Source organism: Neoarius graeffei, chromosome 21, assembly GCF_027579695.1.
Source record: "Neoarius graeffei isolate fNeoGra1 chromosome 21, fNeoGra1.pri, whole genome shotgun sequence".
In the NCBI taxonomy this organism is placed as follows: Eukaryota; Metazoa; Chordata; class Actinopteri; order Siluriformes; family Ariidae; genus Neoarius; species Neoarius graeffei.
This window is the reverse complement of record NC_083589.1, coordinates 59,388,673-59,408,006: the sequence shown is the minus strand read 5'-3', so window position 1 is coordinate 59,408,006 and position 19,334 is coordinate 59,388,673. Positions and strand designations below refer to the sequence as shown.

General features: G+C 39.8%; 1 protein-coding gene across 2 annotated transcripts in view; it reads left to right on the top strand.

Annotated features, from left to right (window-relative positions):
- plxna4 (plexin A4) overlaps window positions 1-19,334 on the top strand; it is a 778,998-nt gene that overhangs the window by 716,127 nt on the left and 43,537 nt on the right. For both annotated transcript variants that reach the window (XM_060903436.1, XM_060903437.1), the window contains exons 27-29: window positions 4,752-4,851; window positions 9,400-9,590; window positions 19,138-19,307. In XM_060903436.1, coding sequence (XP_060759419.1) covers window positions 4,752-4,851; window positions 9,400-9,590; window positions 19,138-19,307 — 461 coding nt within the window. The remainder of the gene's footprint in view (window positions 1-4,751; window positions 4,852-9,399; window positions 9,591-19,137; window positions 19,308-19,334) is intronic.

Here is a 19,334-nt window from a genome sequence, read left to right as displayed (position 1 = left end):
AACTCAGACATTACATGCTACATTATAAACCATTTAATTCATTCATTATTTCCACTTCTCTCCAAAGTCTGATACCGTTTACATTATAAGCTGCTCATTCATTAATTAATTCATTCATTCATTCATTCTAACTTTCACTCCTCTTCAGATGACCTCTAGTATAACATACTACATTATGAACCAATCTTCCATTTTCATTCATTCATTCACTCATTCATTCAGTGAGTCAGTCAGTCATTGTTTCTTTCACCAATCTCCAGATTAACATTACATACTAAGTTATAAGCTGCTCATTCATTCATTCATTTCTCACTTTCACTTCTCTCCGAAGTCTGATACTGCTTCAATCATAAGCCGATCATTCATTCATTCATTCATTCATTCATTCATATTTTCACTACTCTTCAGTTGAACTTGGACATTACATACTACATTATAAGCTGTTCATTCATTCATTCATTCATTCATTCTAACTTTCACTCCTCTTCAGATGGCCTCTAGTATAGCATATTACATTATGAACCACTCTTCCATTTTCATTCATTCATTCATTCATTTCTTACTTTCTATGTTCTATGAACTCAAGTTACAATGTACTTCATTATAAGCTGCTCATTCATTCATTCATTCATTCATTCATTCTTACTTTCACTGCCCTTCAGATGAACTCGGACATTACATGCTACATTATAAACCATTTAATTCATTCATTATTTCCACTTCTCTCCAAAGTCTGATACCGTTTACATTATAAGCTGTTTATTCATTCATTCATTCATTCATTCATTCTAACTTTCACTCCTCTTCAGATGACCTCTAGTATAACATACTACATTATGAACCAATCTTCCATTTTCATTCATTCATTCATTCATTCATTCATATTTTCACTACTCTTCAGTTGAACTTAGACATTACATACTACATTATAAGCCATTCATTCATTCATTCATTCATTCTAACTTTCACTCCTCTTCAGATGACCTCTAGTATAACATACTACATTATGAACCAATCTTCCATTTTCATTCATTCATTCATTCATTCATTCATTCATTCATTCATATTTTCACTACTCTTCAGTTGAACTTAGACATTACATACTACATTATAAGCCATTCATTCATTCATTCATTCATTCTAACTTTCACTCCTCTTCAGATGACCTCTAGTATAACATATTACATTATGAACCAATCTTCCATTTTCATTCATTCATTCATTCATTCATTCACTGTTATTTATGTTCACTATTCTCCGTATGGATTCAGACACAGTACGTTATAAGCCGCTCTATAGTTACACTCAGCATGAGTCCTGTTCTTTTTTTCTGGCCAATAGGAATAAGAAAAGCAGGGGGCCTTCAGTTCTAATTCTGTCTCTCACCAGTCAGACACATCTTGCCCCGTCCAAGGCGCTGACATTAATTCTTTGATTTCCTGTTGGGAAACATCTCACTGCGTTATAAAAGCTCTTGCTGACATTTCTTATATCTGAGCAGTCTGAATGCTATCAGCGATTGAGAATCTCGCCAACGTGCCAGTTCACGCACTCGGGTTCGCTCGCTTGCTGCGTACGATGATGAAAAGAAGAAAGAAAGACTTCACTTTCCACAATGATTTTTATAATAGCTTAAGATAATGATGTACTTAATGACTGTAATTGCTTCACTATTACTAGGAGAAGTGGATTTCCAGTCCCATCATGCTCCTTGTTTGGTCAGATCCCCCCTACCCTCCTTTCTCTCTGGACCTCCTTCTTATATTTCACATTATCTGTGTAATGAACAGCGGTTATAACTCTCTGGTTAGGTTCCAGATAGATAAAATAATGCAGTAATTGTCTCCGAAGCCCAGCACTCGTATCTTCACCAGCACTTCAGAGACGATCCGGAGACGATCACCTTAATTAACCCTGTAAGTGTGTTAGACATCAGGTTGCCAGATTGTGCTGAGATAGGGAAAACTCACTGGGATGGAAAATCCCCTGTCTGTGTGCTGATTGAATCCATTTGTCTGGTTGGTTGAGGACGTTTCATAAAGCTGCATTGCCTGAGTGGTCATATCGGAAAAGTCCGTTATTGAATTGGGAGCAGGAGAATCGACATTATCACAAAAGCAATTATATATTCTTAAAAAATAATAATTATAAGAAAACATTAATGAAAGAAAACATTATAAGAAAAGTTTGTGACTTTACTTCTGTACAGAATGAATTAACTCATCTGTCCATGAGCCCATGAGCTGTTGCCATGGCATGGCGTCCATCATCTACAATTCAGTAAAATCGTATCTCCTCCGTCAGTTCTCCACAGATTTCCATTCTCATTGTTTTGTGTGAAAGAACTCATCACTCTGCACAAAACTTGGTTGTTGTTTTGTCAGATTTTTTGCTAACGAGTTACTAATTAGGCCAAATTGATGAATTTTCCAGGACTCTCACTAGAACTGTATTTCCTCTCTGATTTATCATCCGATTTCAGTTCTGATCAATGTTTTGGGTCGATCTTCCCTCGGGGAACAAAACTCGGTTGTTTGTTTGTTGATTTTCTTGTTGTAAACAATTTGTTTACAACTTTGTTTAGTTTCAGTTAAATCGTATCTCCTCCCTCAGCTCTCAGTGGATTTCAGTCCTGATTGTTTTATTTGAAAGAACTCGACCTTCTGCGCAACACTTGGTCGCTGTTTTGTCAAATTTTTGTGAACAAACTGCTAATTAGGTCACCTTAACGAGTTTTGGGACTTTTCATTAGAATTGTATCTCTTCTCGCAGTTGTCACCCAATTTCAGTTCTGATCAATGTTTTGGGTCGATATTCCCCCGGGGAACAAAACTTGGTCATTTGTTTGTTGATTTTCTTGTTGTAAACAATTTGTTTACAACTTTGTTTATTTTCAGTTAAATCGTATCTCCTCCCTCAGCTCTCAATGGATTTCAGTCCTGATTGTTTTATTTGAAAGAACTCAACCTTCTGTACAAAACTTGGTCAGTGTTTTGTCAAATTTATGCTAACAAATTAGTCATTAGGTCACTTAACACATTTTCTTCTGACTAGAATTGTATCTCCTCTCTCATTTATCATACGAATTCAGTTTTGATTGATGTTCTGGGTCGATCTTCCCTCGGGGAACAAAATTAGGCCTTTGTTGATGTTCCTGTTGTAAACAGTTTGTTGTGGAGGTTGGTCGTTTCTCACATCGTCACATTTCAGTTCTGTTTGATGTTTTGGTCGTCATGGTTGGTTTGATGGCGGGCCAGATGAGCTCCTACGTCCTCGATGTTCTGGTTCTAATTTTTTCCCCCAGCACTGTTGTATTCTCAAATCTGATTGGTCAGATTTGAGTGTTGATTAATGCTCTCTAAAATCCGCTCTGACTGTAGTGTAGCTGCAAATCACAGGTTTGCATTAACGCTTTATCGTTTCTATGGCAACAGCTCATTCACTGGGACTCGTACAGCAGACTCTGGACACAATTTCAGACTGATAATCAACGGATTCTAAAAATCATGTCTTTATTTAACAGAAATGTCAGTGTTGATGTGGTGAAGGTATCTGTAAGGAGATTTATTTGATGTTTTATGGAATGGACGGAGTCTCCAGAGGTAAAAAAGTAATTCGAAGTTTTTCGTTACAGGATAGATACGGCTCTTTGAGACATAAGTGATAGCATAAGCAATAAGAACTTCTTTCATGGCTCTACAATTGCGGCTACATTTCAAATGTTGACTCTGTTCGGCGTTGTCATCAACTCTGTTATCGCTAAACTGGGCAATCCGTGAACAGGATCAACGATAACAGAGTTGACATTTCCCACCATTTTGTGCCTTGACTCCATATGCTGACCTCAAACTAGCTACCCCATGGATTTTATGGATATTAATCATATTATTGTTTTTTTTTTTTAAATGAGCGAGAGATTCGAATCAATATCACAATAACAGAGTTGACAAATAATTCATTTACTGTTGGTGTAAAATCCTCAACATTTTGTCCAAATTCATGAGAGAAGAAACATAACACTCCCTCCCTCACTGCCTTTCTGAAGTTTCCCGCCAGAGGAAGTGACATCACTCCGTGCAGGTGTCATGCGTGCTATTAAAAGTCTTTGTGGATTTTATGCGGTTTTATAACAGAGTGAAAAGAGTTGACAAGAACATTGGGACGAATACATTTTTTAATTAATGTAATTTCACATAAGACAGAAAATAGACTTTCTATTCTATGCGGTAGACTTTATAACAGTTAATAGAATAAGCCACAAAAAACAGATTGTTAGACTGAATCACTTCCTGTTTATTCGAGTTGAACGGATGAATCAGGAGTCGAAGATGGCCAATAATGTGGGGGGAGGGGTGGGAGTCGTTTAGTTAACGTTTTATGGATAAATTGGGTCTAAAATGTACATCAAGCTTTACTCTTGGTGAAAGTTTGTTATAATTTGCATTATTGTTCAAAAAGAAATAAAGATTTATTTTGTGGAAAATAATAAAAGGTTTATCTCGGAAATGTACCCCGGATTCTAGAATGACCCGTGTATGAAAAATGTAACTATAAATAGATTTTTTTTAAAAAGTATGCTGTGTCATTTTTATGGTAAACTTCTTGTGGTATAAGAGCAATAAAACTCTTTGGGAAATCATGAACTCCAAAGTCTATAGGGTGTGTATACGGTAGCACCCTGTGTGTATGTGATTAAATGGCGCATATGTTTCTGTTCATTCTGCAATAATAATTGTCTTACGATTCCGCAGGTGTCTGATAACGCACTGGTGGCTCTCGTACCGAAGCAGGTCACTGCCTACAACTCTGTTAACAACTCCACTGTCTCCAGGACATCTGCTAGCAAATACGGTAGGCATCGATGTCTCATAGTGCATCTATGTTTCTGACTATGTGGCTTTTTTTTTTTAAACAAGAGCAATTTCAGAGAAATGTAAGAGCAGCCTGAGTGAAACGAGAAGCATCTCACATCAATAATAACTAGCCAGAAAGCCAAGAGCCTGAGAGGGCTTTACATGAAGAGAGTTGCCGTCACGTAAAGGTGGACGGAGGAGGAAAATGAGTCTCTTTGCACTTGACTTCTCTTCTGAGACGTCGCCATCCGACTTGTATCACCTGGCATGCTGTTGGATCCTATAAAGTAGAAGATCAAAGGGCCGGAGCAGCGCGGGCACTCTCCAACACACATCAAATAGAGCATTAACAACGTCTCATCTCCATAGTCTTTCACCTCGGCTCCAAATTAGACCTAAATGAAGGGAGAGAGGCTGTGTGTGTGTGTGTGTGTGTGTGTGTGTGTGTGTGTGTGTGTGTGTGTGTGTGTGTGTGTGTGTGGACACATCCTAGGGAGTGAGAAGCGAAAGTAAAGGAGCAGATGCCAGACATCTTTTTAGTACCTTTGTAGAATTAAATTCAAGTGAAAGGGAGCTTTTTTCGAACGAGCTGAACTGGAGATGCTCTTTGAACTAACAGAGGACAAAAGACCCAGAAGTCAGAGCAAAGACATGAGCTCATTACGCTGCCTTCCTCTCCGCATCCAAACACCAGCATGCAATTTACCAGCGTGTCTGAAGACCCAGGGCTGGCGTGCAAAACGCTTTTCAGTGTGGTGTGTTTGGGGATTTGGAGAATGTTCCAGATGCATGTGTACAGCTGCATTACAGTGTTGCATTGTGGGTACATTATTAATCACCTTATTAATGAGCTCAGGTGGGTCTCAAGGAGCCTGATAAAGCTCAGAGCGGAGAAATTGTACTAATTAAAATTAAAGACTATACGATACTATGTTATACGATACTATACACAGAGTCTATGGGCTCTTGAAAAATCTATACTATGTCATATCATGTTATACGATACTATAATGTAGTATAGCAGTGGTTCTCAAACTTTTTGTAGCCAAGGGACCCTTTAATCTGTAAAATAAATATAGATTAGTATTGATTGATTTCATGAAAATTGAGCCAGAGAATTTTCTATTACGGAAATTTCCACTGATTGAACATTTTAGGTCTGAACTGACTTTGGTGCTTGGAACCCTAAATATAATAACTTTGATAATGTGACATTATGATGTCCAACAGTGTAAAAAAAAATGGGAAAAAATAGTCATGGACCCCTTGGCTATGCTTCATGGGTCCCTGGGGTCCCTGGACCCCACATTGAGAATCACTACACTATACCATGCTATGCTATATTTAAGTAATATTGGCTGGTGTTGAGTGGTCTATCAGATATATTCCATAGCTGCTAGCATGATACCGAATGAGTCGAAGACGAGTAGCAAAACGGAATATATCTGATAGACCACGAAAAAAAGCCAGCCAATATTATTATTATTATTATTATTATTATTATTATTATTACTATTATTATTATTATTATTATTATACATACACATTCTCTTCTTATCGGCATTCTCAAAGGCCAACACTAGCTTACCCATGACTCAGTGTTGTTAGCATGGCAGTCCAGTTAGCTTCCAGCCGGTGTAGCATTGAGCAGTAGCATTAGCGAAGGCCAATGCTAGCTTACCCACGACTCGGTGCTGTTAGCGCAGCAATCCAGTTAGCTTCCAGCCAGTGTACTGTTAGCGAAGGCCAATGCTAGTGCAGTCAAGCCGAATATTATTATTATTTTCCCTCTGTAATTTACTGAGTTACTTTTAAAATCAACATTGACAGCTACACATAATGGAGCGACCTGGCAACCAAAATTCTCTCAAAATCTTCCGCTTTTAACAAAGCAAACCTGGCAGCCATGTTTGCTTACAAACTGTCACAGTCGCTTGCTAGCACACAAGTTTTACATCTCCGACATGTCTCTTTTCCAGTTTTTCAATGTCCGTTGGTATGTTTTTCTCTTGTAAATATGTGTGAAGAATATCTAATGAAGTTTTGGTAGCCTTTCGGATGTTCAAGACATCTTTATTTGTTTAGTGCTTAAACCTAGCACTGGATTAGCCTCATCTTCGCTCTTTCCTGGTGGACAAAGAAATGATTGCGCGCATGCACAGCAGAAAAGTTTTTTGTCATTAGATCATCACATGAGCTCTGACGTGATGTCGCGTTGTCTTGACAGTGTGCAATATTATGACAATATTGCACACTCATTCGCCATTGGGTAGAGTGACATAATACAAATAGGATAGGTGATATGCTAACAGTATTGCATGCTATCGAACCAAATGAATGAAACCCGCTAGAAGGGAATAGAACACGTTTTTATTCCATTGAAAAAGTGTCCTGTATGTATAATAATATACTATATTACACTATAATAGACCATATTATACACACACAAAAAAAAAATGTAATTGAACTCTACCAATTCTACCATGAAGAATCATGAAGTATCCAACCAGAATTCTGCCAGAAGCTTATTCATGGTAAACAAAAATGTTTGGTCAAGATGAATCTTGCAGAGATATTTTACCCAAATATTAGGTGTGCTGTATGTAAATTTTTGACTCTGTATGTATAATTTTGACCCTGTGTTGAGTTCAGAAAACCCAAAGAAAATTAAAACTTGTGCACCAAATTCTAGTGTTTTTTTTTTTTTATTATTAAAGCTGTATACTGTACAATCATTCTGCCACAGAAAAAGAACAGTTCAGAGAAATTACTGAAAGCCCAAATATTGCCATGACATTCATATCCAAGAGGACATTCAGGTCACTGTATGTAAACTTCTGACCACAACTGTATATCATGCCATGCCGTACCATATTATACTACTCTGTACTATACAATACTATTCTATACATTGGGTATGCAGATTATTTTAAAAATAAATCTTAATTTATCTGAAATTACATTTTACAAAATAATATTAAAGGCCTTGTCCTATACTGGAACCAGTGATGAGTCTCAGGTCCAGGAGGACTTGAGTATTGGGCAAAGTGTTACCCCTTAATCACCATCGCTCCCAGGTCCGCTCTGACCCGGAGTGGTAGCACCTGCCTGGGTTCCAGCTATGGGTTAAATAGTACATCACCAATAAGGCGCTGGCAGCAGGGCGCTTTTCGGTGCACTGTGGCAGATGAAACCCAACAGGGTCACAAGTGAGGTTCTGAACAATTTACCCACAATGCAACATAGGGTCAATGGCATTTGGAAGAGCCACTCAAATGGCCAATGGATGGCATCACTTGGCAAGTCAGTTGTTACTGCGGGGCAATTTCCATACCCATCAGGTCTGTGGCACTTTTGTCCACCACTTGGCATCAGGTCTGGAGGTTCAGAGAGACAAAAACACAATGGGGCACGATATCATTTGTCTTACCTTATTGTGCAAGGCACTTCATTAGGAGAGGAGAATAAGTCTGATGCGTGCCTCGCGGCCCATCTGCGTGTCTGCGCATCCTAATGAAGCAGTCATCATCGCTAGCAATGGACAGCCGACATTACATAAATGGCATTTATCAGATGCTCTTATCTTGTCCAGACCGATGTACAACATACCCAGAGCAGCCTGGGGAGCAGTTGGGGGTTACACGTAGGTGTCTTGCTCAAGGCCACTTCAGCCATTCCTGCTGGACCAGGGAATCCAACCGACAACCTTTTGGTCTCAAAGCTGCTTCTCTAACCGTTCAGCCAATATATAATTTCACATAAATATTTTTCAGAACCTCTGTTCTGAGCACTTTCAGTGTGAGAACCTAAGCACAAGTGAGGTTCTGAACAATTTACCCACAATGCAGCACTGTCTCGGGTTTTAACTTTGAAATCACGATAGAACTAATTCACTCATTTTCATCCTGTTACAAAAGTTCCAGTATTAACCCTTCCCCGTCTCTCCATGCGCATCCTCTCCTTCTTCCCTGCCTGTCCTGTTCATCCTCCATCTTTTCTTTCCTTTCTTTTTCAGTTTCTTTGTCTTTTCCCTCCGCCAGTCAGGAACGGTTTTGCTGTCTCTCAGCAGATTTGTTCACTCTCTAGAGAAATTGATTTCTGCTGCATCGAACTTGGTGAAAGCTCCATTGTGTGTGTGCGTGCATGAGTATGTGTGTGTTTTTCTTTACCAGATCAAGCGTTTTTGCTGATCATTTCTTTTCACGCTGCGTAAACATTCCCTGAGCTCCCTGCCTTTTTTTTTTAAATGTCATGCTCACCCCTGCCACTGGTGGAGCCATAAAAATTTCATCTGCCTCGACACCTGTTCGATCGGCCGTCTGCCAGGGTGAGCAGAGGAAACATGATGAAAAATTAAGTAGTTGTACATGCTAAAACATTCATATGCAATCTTCAACCCGGTGTGAGCAGATAGGCCTGGATTTGAACCACCGAGCACAAAAAAAATCACTCTCTCTCTCTCTCTCTCTCTCTCTCTTTGGTGATTGCCACCTGATCTCCTTGTTTTTTTGGGTTTTTTTAACCTCACTTTTTCCCTTTCCTCCAGAAAACATGATCAAATACACAGGCAGCCCAGACAGCCTGCGCTCTCGTACACCCATGATCACACCTGACCTGGAAAGTGGAGTCAAAGTTTGGCACCTGGTGAAGAACCACGAGCACGGAGACCAGAAGGAGGGCGACCGCGGGAGCAAGATGGTCTCCGAGATTTACCTGACCAGACTCCTGGCGACCAAGGTAAGCGTTTTTCTCCACAAGTCCTGAAAGATGCAAAGGATCAATAAAATGTACTTGTTTTTATCACCGTGTATTTTCTCTCTCACAGTCAGCTGACTTATTCACCGAAAGCTGTTTCATACTGAAAATATATTGGTGAAGAATAAATTGGCTCATTGTGCTTCAATCAATCTCAGCTGGAGAGAAATGTGGAGCGTATTGTTCTGATCATTTGTTTCAAGCGCAGACTGTAATTGCTGCTAATCTGCTATTTTTAGTGATACAACCTGGGTCACAATTAACTACAAGAGAATTCGTCGTGAAATTATACACGGCAGGTCTCTTATAGGGAAATTAATGCTAGAAATGAGATAGCAGTGATACGATTCCAATTGATGATCATCAAAACATCATTATAGGGTTTTGGGGGTTTTTTTGTCATCCATATAAATTTTTTCCTTTTAACAAATATCCTATGATGGATTATTTTGGCTTTTTCTCGAAATACTGTCACCGATGGTTGTAAGAAAAATGCACACAATGGAATGAAGAAGTAAAGAAGCAAAGCTGAGGCTGATTTCTTTCCAGCCCAGACTGTAGATTCATGCAGCCTGTCAGTGATGGTCGTATCTGATGATGTCAGGATTTAAGAGTCGGACAGAAAGGATGTAGTCAGGAGTAAAAAGTTTCATAGCAAAATGCAAGGCAAGAGTAAATCCAGTAAGACAGTATGAACAGATACAAACAGGAAACTGGATCGGAAACCGGAAAACGCAGAACAGGGAAATTTTCAAATATTAGGAAAAAAAAAACAAAAGCTCGTGAGTGAAAGAAAAGCTTAAATCGAGTGAGTAATGAATGAGAATCTGAATCAGAGGAGACAGAATCAGGAAGTCAAACCAGATGTCAAAATAAAAGTACATCGCATGAAGGCTTTGTGTCACAGTAACCCACCCTTTAGATTTGATCTGTACAGTATTTGCTTGAGATTGAGAAAGCACATGTGAAAAACAGTCATGAATAAGGTGGATTATTTATTCTAGCTTTTTTTTTACCTTTGGAAAAGAAACTAAAAGCAGACAGAGTATAAATATACAAAAAGGACATACGACTGAACTGTAATTTTCGTGTTTTGTTTTTTTTAATGAAAGAGATACAGTATTTCTGATTCATTTGCATTTAAAGGAAACTCTTGACTTTAGAAATCATGAACAGACATACCGATCTGTCTTTAAGCGTGTCAGTGTGGGTGTGTAATAGATCTGCGCCATCATTCTTATTATAACCTGAGTGACACTTCATGACATAATATGTTCCTCAACACATATGAGAATAGTTTTGTTATATCCAAAGTTGTTTGTATGTGTGAATCATATTAAATCAATAAAATGTGTCTTCCACATAAATGTATGAAGTTTTGTTCTGAGCTTTCAGACCGACGGTCCATCATCAGGGAGGGAATGGAAGGTGTATTTACAAATGTCAACAAACCAGCCTGCACACTTAGACACACACACACACACACACACACACACACACACACACACACCTGGACTTTAACACATCTTCTTTTCTCCCCTCTGGACCATCAAAGGCATATAAACTATACCCACATTGCATTGCATTGCATTAATGGCACTTAGCAGACACTGTTATCCAGAGCGCTGTACCGTACAACACGCCCAGAGCAGCCTGGGAAGCAGTTGGGGCTTCGGTGCCTTGCTCAAGGGCACTTCAGCCATTCCTGCTAGTCCAGAGAATCAAACCGGCAACCTTCTGGTCCCAAAGCTGTTTCTCTAATCATTAGGCCATGGCTTCCCCTCACGGTTTATATAAACAGTCAGAATGCAACAACATAAGTTGATTCTGTACATAAGTACACTTTATCGTGACTTACGCCGACCAGCTACTCACTACATTGCTCGCTCACGCTATGAGCCTCACTTCCTGATTTCCCAAACTACGGAGGAGGGGCACAGAATGTGCATGTGTTAATTACGCATAAAAAAAATTAGTGGTGTTAAAAAGAATTTGGGTTATTTTACACGTTACTGTACTGCTGGGACTAGGGTTACCCCTAACCCTAACACCTAACCCTAACCCCTAACCCTCACCCCAACCCCTAACAACCCCTAACCCTCACCCCAACCCCTAACAACCCCTAACCCTCACCCCAACCCCTAACCCTAACACCTAACCCTAACCCCTAACCCTCACCCCAACCCCTAACAACCCCTAACCCTAACACCTAACCCTAACCAATAACAACCCCTAACCCTCACCCCAACCCTAACCCCTAACAACCCCTAACCTCGAACAAACCCTAACACCTAACCCTAACCCCTAACAACCCCAACCCTAACCCCAACCCCTAACAACCCCTAACCCTCACCCCAACCCCTTACAACCCCTAACCCTCACCCCAACCCCTAACCCTAACACCTAACCCTAACCCCAACCCCTAACAAACTCTAACCCTCACCCCAACCCCTAACAACCCCTAACCCTCACCCCAACCCCTAACAACCCCTAACCCTCACCCCAACCCCTAACCCTAACACCTAACCCTAACCCCAACCCCTAACAAACTCTAACCCTCACCCCAACCCCTAACAACCCCTAACCCTTACCCTAACCCCTAACAACCCCTAACCCTCACCCCAACCCCTAACAACCCCTAACCCTAACACCTTACCCCTAACAACCCCTAACCCTCACCACAACCCCTAACAACCCCTAACCCTCACCCTAATCCCTAACAACCCCTAACCCTCACCCCAACCCCTAACAACCCCTAACACCTAACCCTAACCCCTAACAACCCCTAACCCTCACCCCAACTCCTAACAACCCCTAACCCTCACCCCAACCCTAACCCCTAACAACCCCAAACAACCCCTAACACCTAACCCTAACCCCTAACCCTCACCCCTCAGTCTAACCCCTAACCCTCACCCCAACCCCTAACAACCCCTAACCCTCACCCCTAACCCTAACAACCCCTAACAACCCCTAACCCTTACCCCAAGCCTAGCCCCTAACAACCCCTAACCCTAAACCTAACCCCAAACAACCCTTACCCCTAATCCCTAACCCAAGCCCTCACCCCCAACCCTTAACCCCAACCCTAACCGCTAACACCCCTAACCCTACCCCATCCCTAGATTTCTGAATACATGGTACAGTAAACTGTAAAGTATCCGGAATTTGCATTGTGTTATTATTGCATTAACTTCGACAGCCTTAGTGTATATATGTGTATATTTTAGCATGTGAACTTCGTGTAAGGTTTTTAGTTTATTTCACAGAGTTTATTTATTTATTTATTTATTTTAATTTTTGAAATTTCAATTCAATGTTTCTTGTAAATTATTTTATTTTACAAGCACACAACCCATCATAACACACAATAGTTTTGTTGTTGTTGTTTTCAATTAAACTGGTTTGTTGACGTTTGTAAATACACATTTCATTCCCTCCCTGATGATGGACCGTAGGTCCAAAAGCTCGGAATAAAACTTCATACATTTCTGTGGAAGACACATTTTTATTGATTTAATAGTTTTGTTGTTGAGCTCTGTTAAAGATGTTAGATTTGAGCCTCGCAGCTCATATCGTGACTGATCCTGCTGTTTAATGTGCATCTTCCCAAGTTTGCACGAAATCTAATGGATGCGAGGAACTAGAACTTCATTCGCCACAACAAATCATTTTTATTTCTAACACTTATGATCGATCATATCGAAGAAGCGGAAAGAAATTTTGCTATGACAAATCTCTTCATCTGTATATAGAAATCTGTGTGTGTGTGTGTCCATCATCTGTCATTCTTGTGTTCTGTGTGCCAATAAGCACCTACGAGAAGCTCGAACCAATCCAACACATAGATTTCTGTGAATGCCAGACGAATCAGCAGCGTGTGCCCAGCGTGTGGGCCGTGTGTCATCACTCAGATGGATTGTTTTTTGTTTAATAACAAGTTTATTATGCTGCCAGTTCTCTCACTGTAAAATGACTGGTATGAGAGTGCTGTAATTGACTGTTTCCTTTTTCACTCCTCCAGTAAACACCTTCAATCTTCCTCGAGCATGTCTTATTCGCTCCTTTACTGTCTGTGTAATCGAAAGAAATAGAGAAGCAGCAAGAGTTAATAATGCTCGCTTAAGTATTCTCTCGCTTTTATTCACTCCCTACTTGTTTAATCCTCCTCCGTGAGTTTCCCTCACTCTCTCTCTCTCTCTCTTACTTCTCTTTATGTGTTTAAACCTTCTAATTGAAAAGAAAGAAAGAACCACCAGGTTGTTTTTTTTCACGTCTGTCTGCTCAGCTCTGATTTGCATGCTCTTTTTTTTAAGTGTGCACATCTTTAAAATGGCAGTAAACAGTCGCCCTGGTTCCCCGTCGAGTAATGATGATGTCAGTCGTCACACAGGACGATGTCTGTCAGAACCCTTACTGTGGCAAGCAGGAAATATGTATTTTTGTCTTCATATGGAAAAGATAAGCTGTCAGGAATGTGGGACGCAGCAGAATTACTGCTGAGATTGTCAGCTAAGAAGTTTTTTTTTTTGCTTAAGTCCTCTCTTAAGCAAAATAGGATTTTAGGATTTTTGGTACTCATAAGCCAAGCTTTCTGATTTCCTCTCTTTTTCAGTTTCACTATCTCCCCTTCCCATCCCCTCTTCTCTCTCTCTCTCTCTCTCTCTCTCTCTCTCTCACGCTCTCTCTTTCTTGTTTTCTTCTCTATCTCCACCCTGCTTCATGTCCTATCAGTTCACGTAAGTGGATTAGATTCAATCTACTTCACGTGTACTTAAAGTTGACAACATTAAATGAAATTACAGGTCATTGGTGCACCGCAGGCTGTAATCCAGCTGCATAAAGAGGCTTAGGCAGATTTGCCACCTGTTCCCAGATGACATTAAACATGATGTGCAAAAAAAAAAAAAAGATTTCACAGTCATAGTATTGTGGTTGTTGGTAAGCTGGATACACTGACATCAGTACATATAATAATAACCATCATTATCATCATCATTATCTGAAGAACAATCATAATCACTCCTATGACGCTTGTATTCATAACACATTATAACTTTGACATAATGTCGGGTTACAGAGCACATTAAGAATCTCTGTTCATAGAAAAAACCTTCTATGAATCCTGTGTTCATAACGTTTTATATCCTCGGTTACATAAAGCTCTATAATATTTGTGAATTAAAAGATTTAGTAAACCATCCTGTGAATCCTGTATTTATAATGTCAGCTCATAACATAACACTTTATAATATCTGTTCATTTAAAAAACCTTCCGATGAATCCTGGATTTAGAATTCCTGATTATATGGAATTTCATGCACAACACTTCCATAATATTAGGTTACATAACACTTTTTAAATATCTGTTTATTTGTTTGTTTGGTTGGTTGGTTGATTGGTTTTTTAATTGTTAACATTTTCAATGATTTCATCAGTCATCATGCGTTATAAATGGAGCATAAGGAGCTGTAGTTACATGCATAAGACTTTCATAATGTCAGCTTATATGTTTGCCAAGTCCATGGGGGAGCACAAACTTTTGCAGTTAAAACCTTTAGTTAAAACCTGGCATGACCAAAGAAACAAACAAATAAACAATGGAGTGGAGTAGTACAATTTGAGCATCTGGTGGAAGGCCTAAAGGTTAGAGCCATTCCTGGAGTAGCAGGAATGGCTGAAGTGCCCTTGAGCAAGGCACCTAACCCCTACTGCTCCCCACTGCTGTAGGGACCGGTATGTCAGGGTCCTGTTGTACGCCGCTCTGGATAAGAGTGTCTGCTAAATGCTTGTAATGTATCTTGGAGTTGATCATTGGCTCGTCATGTCTGGTGGTTCAGAGGCCTAGAAAACTGATGGCATCATGAATTCTGAACCTACCTAGACATTTCAACTCAAAAGCCTTGGTGCGTTTGGCAGAAGGTGACTTTTATATCCAACTAGAAGGATGTTTTTTACAGGAGTTTGGATATTTCCCCCATTTTTGATGAACTCTATAATTCATTCAATACACGCAGATCAAAATGGACCAACCTACAGAACCTACACTCTCAGAAAATAAAGTACATTATTGTACCTTTAGCAGTACAACAGCTCATCACTGGATCAGGACCCTCTAAGGTACTTATTTGTACCCTTTATATACTATGTGGGAACATATACAGTGGTGCTTGAAAGTTTGTGAGCCCTTTAGAATTTTCTATATTTCTGCATAAATATGACCTAAAACATCATCAGATTTTCACACAAGTCCTAAAAGTAGATAAAGAGAACCCAGTTAAACAAATGAGACAAAAATATTATACTTGGTCATTTATTTATTGAGGAAAATGATCCAATATTACGTATCTATGAGTGGCAAAAGTATGTGAACCGTTGCTTTCAGTATCTGGTGTGACCCCCTTGTGCAGCAATAACTGCAACTAAACGTTTGCGGTAACTGTTGATCAGTCCTGCACACCGGCTTGGAGGAATTTTAGCCCGTTCCTCCGTACAGAACAGTTTCAATTCTGGGATGTTGGTGGGTTTCCTCACATGAACTGCTCGCTTCAGGTCCTTCCACAACATTTCCATTGGATTAAGGTCAGGACTTTGACTTGGCCATTCCAAAACATTCACTTTATTCTTCTTTAACCATTCTTTGGTAGAATGACTTGTGTGCTTAGGGTCATTGTCTTGCTGCATGACCCACCTTCTCTTGAGATTCAGTTAATGGACAGATGTCCTGTCATTTTCCTTTAGAATTCACTGGTATAATTCAGAATTCATTGTTCCATCAATGATGGCAAGCCATCCTGGCCCAGGTGCAGCAAAACAGGCCCAAACTATGATACTACCACCACCATGTTTCACAGATGGGATCAGGTTCTTATGCTGGAATGCAGTGTTTTCCTTTCTCCAAACATAACACTTCTCATTTAAACCAAAAAGTTCTATTTTGGTCTCATCTGTCCACAAAACATTTTTCCAATAGCCTTCTGGCTTGTCCACGTGATCTTTAGCAAACTGCAGACAAGCAGAAATGTTCTTTTTGGAGAGCAGTGGCTTTCTCCTTGCAACCCTGCCATGCACACCATTGTTGTTCAGTGTTCTCCTGATGGTGGACTCAGGAACATTAACATTAGCCAATGTGAGAGAGGCCTTCAGTTGCTTAGAAGTTACCCTGGGGTCCTTTGTGACGTTGCTGACTATTACATGCCTTGCTCTTGGAGTGATCTTTGTTGGTCGACCACTCCTGGGGAGGGTAACAATGGTCTTGAATTTCCTCCATTTGTACACAATCTGTCTGACTGTGGATTGGTGGAGTCCAAGCTCTTTAGAGATGGTTTTGTAACCTTTTCCAGCCTGATGAGCATCAACAATGCTTTTTCTGAGGTCCTCAGAAATCTCCTTTGTTCATGCTATGATGCACTTCCACAAACGTGTTGTGAAGATCAGACTTTGATAGATCCCTGTTCTTTAAATAAAACAGGGTGCCCACTCACACCTGATTGTCATCCCATTGATTGAAAACACCTGACTTTAATTTCACCTTCAAATTAACTGCTAATCCTAGAGGTTCACATACTTTTGCCACTCACAGATATGTAATATTGGATCGTTTTCCTCAATAAATAAATGACCAAGTATAATATTTTTGTCTCATTTGTTTAACTGGGTTCTCTTTATCTACTTTTATGACTTGTGTGAAAATCTGATGATGTTTTAGGTCATATTTATGTAGAAATATAAAAATTTCTAAAGGGTTCACAAACTTTCAAGCACCACTGTATGTACCCTTTTGACCCTAAAAAGGTGCACATAGTTACCTTGAAGTCCAATAATGAGCCCTTGGGGGTAGATTAGTGTAGATTGTACCTTGGGGGACAGAAATGGACTCCTACTGAACCCCTATTTCTGGAGTGTCTGCTAAATGCCTGTAATGTCATGTGTATGTTATGATGTATTATCGATTGTAATGCAGATGGTATACTGCAGCTTGTGTTAGAATGCACTTGAACATTACAGGATTTGAGCAATCGCATGCTCTGATTGGCTACTGTACTACTAGGATATCAGCTCATATACCATGAGTAGAGAAAAAACAAAATGGCAGAGCGTGTTGCTGAACCAACCGAGGCCGAAATAAAAACTCTACTTGAAAACAAAACCCCAAAAAATACAAAAAAGCAGCAAAATACAGAATGAAAGTGTCTGATGGTAAGAACATATCTTTTTTTTTTTCAAGAATTATTATTATCATCGCATTTTTCACAAATTGCTCCTGTCATTTCGCCGGTTTGTTTATATTCTAAGTGGAAATGATTTTGTCGGACATTTTGTATAAAGTTTTTATTTATCGAATTTGCAAAAAATTAAAATAAAAATGCTCTGTTTCTCAAAATCCAGTGAATGTGGATAGAATAAAACAGTTATTCCACTCAGTCTTGTCATACACGGCTTATAGCTCTATCAGCTCACATAGGACTCGATTTCATGGAATAACTGTTGAATATAATGTTTATATAATGCATAGCGAATGCAGGAGTCATAAAAAGTGTCCCAAGAATATGTTATAGATTATAAGAGTAATAAACCATACAGTAATAATAATAATAATAATAAGTTCAATTTATATAGCGCCTTTCAAAAAACCCAAGGACGCTTTCCAATTATAAACAAGGAAAGAAAAAATAAATAAAAAAATATATAATAAATAAATAAATAAATAAATGATAAAAAGTCCACCAAGTAGGGGTCAGGATGTAATTCCCGTGGTGTAGCAGCCACAGTCCCACCAAAAGGCGCACGAAAACAAGTCCCACATCTCCAGCACCGCCGCCGTGACGCCGTCAGCAACATCGCTCGAACACCACGCCGTGGATCCACACAGCGAGCAGAGAAGCTCCGCCACGCAGAGCGCTGGTGTGTCCCAAACCGCCTGCACAGCCGCCGCGACGCCACCGAGCAACATCGCTCGGAACATCATGCCAAGCGTTAAAGCGCAGAGCGCTGGACAACCACGATGTAAAATGAGCAACAGGCTCACTGCAGTCCACAGCTGGGAGCACAGGCATCGCCCACGGCGAACCAAGGCCTGGAGGGAACCGACGCCCAAAACTGGGTCTGGAGCTACACCACAACCAGCGGACAAAACACTCAAACAAACATCAAACTACACAAACACACAGAAAAAAATAGAAAAAGAAATAAAATAAAAAAAAAAGCTCTGGTGAGAAGCGGCAGCCAGAACACGCACGACGTACTCTCAACCGGAAACGAAAAAAAAAAGGCTATTATAGAATGAAATGATAATCATTTTTAATGCACAAATAAACTAATAAAAGGGAAAAAGTTGATTCTGATTTGGTAAAGATAGAAAAAGTGCTGCTGTGGTGTGTATTAGACGATAATTCATTAAAATACAAAAAAAATGATTAACGATACATGCGTATAAATAAATAAATAAATAAATAGGTGAGCTTGTGATTTAATAAAAGTGCACATGTCTTATCCACTTCTTTTCCTCTTTGTTTGTGTGGCTCCACAGGGCACGCTGCAGAAGTTTGTAGACGACCTGTTTGAGACCATCTTCAGCACGGCACACAGAGGAAGCGCCCTCCCCCTCGCCATAAAGTACATGTTCGACTTCCTGGATGAGCAAGCTGACAAACACGGCATCCACGACCCTCATGTCCGGCACACATGGAAGAGCAACTGGTGAGAGTGAACACATGAATGAATATT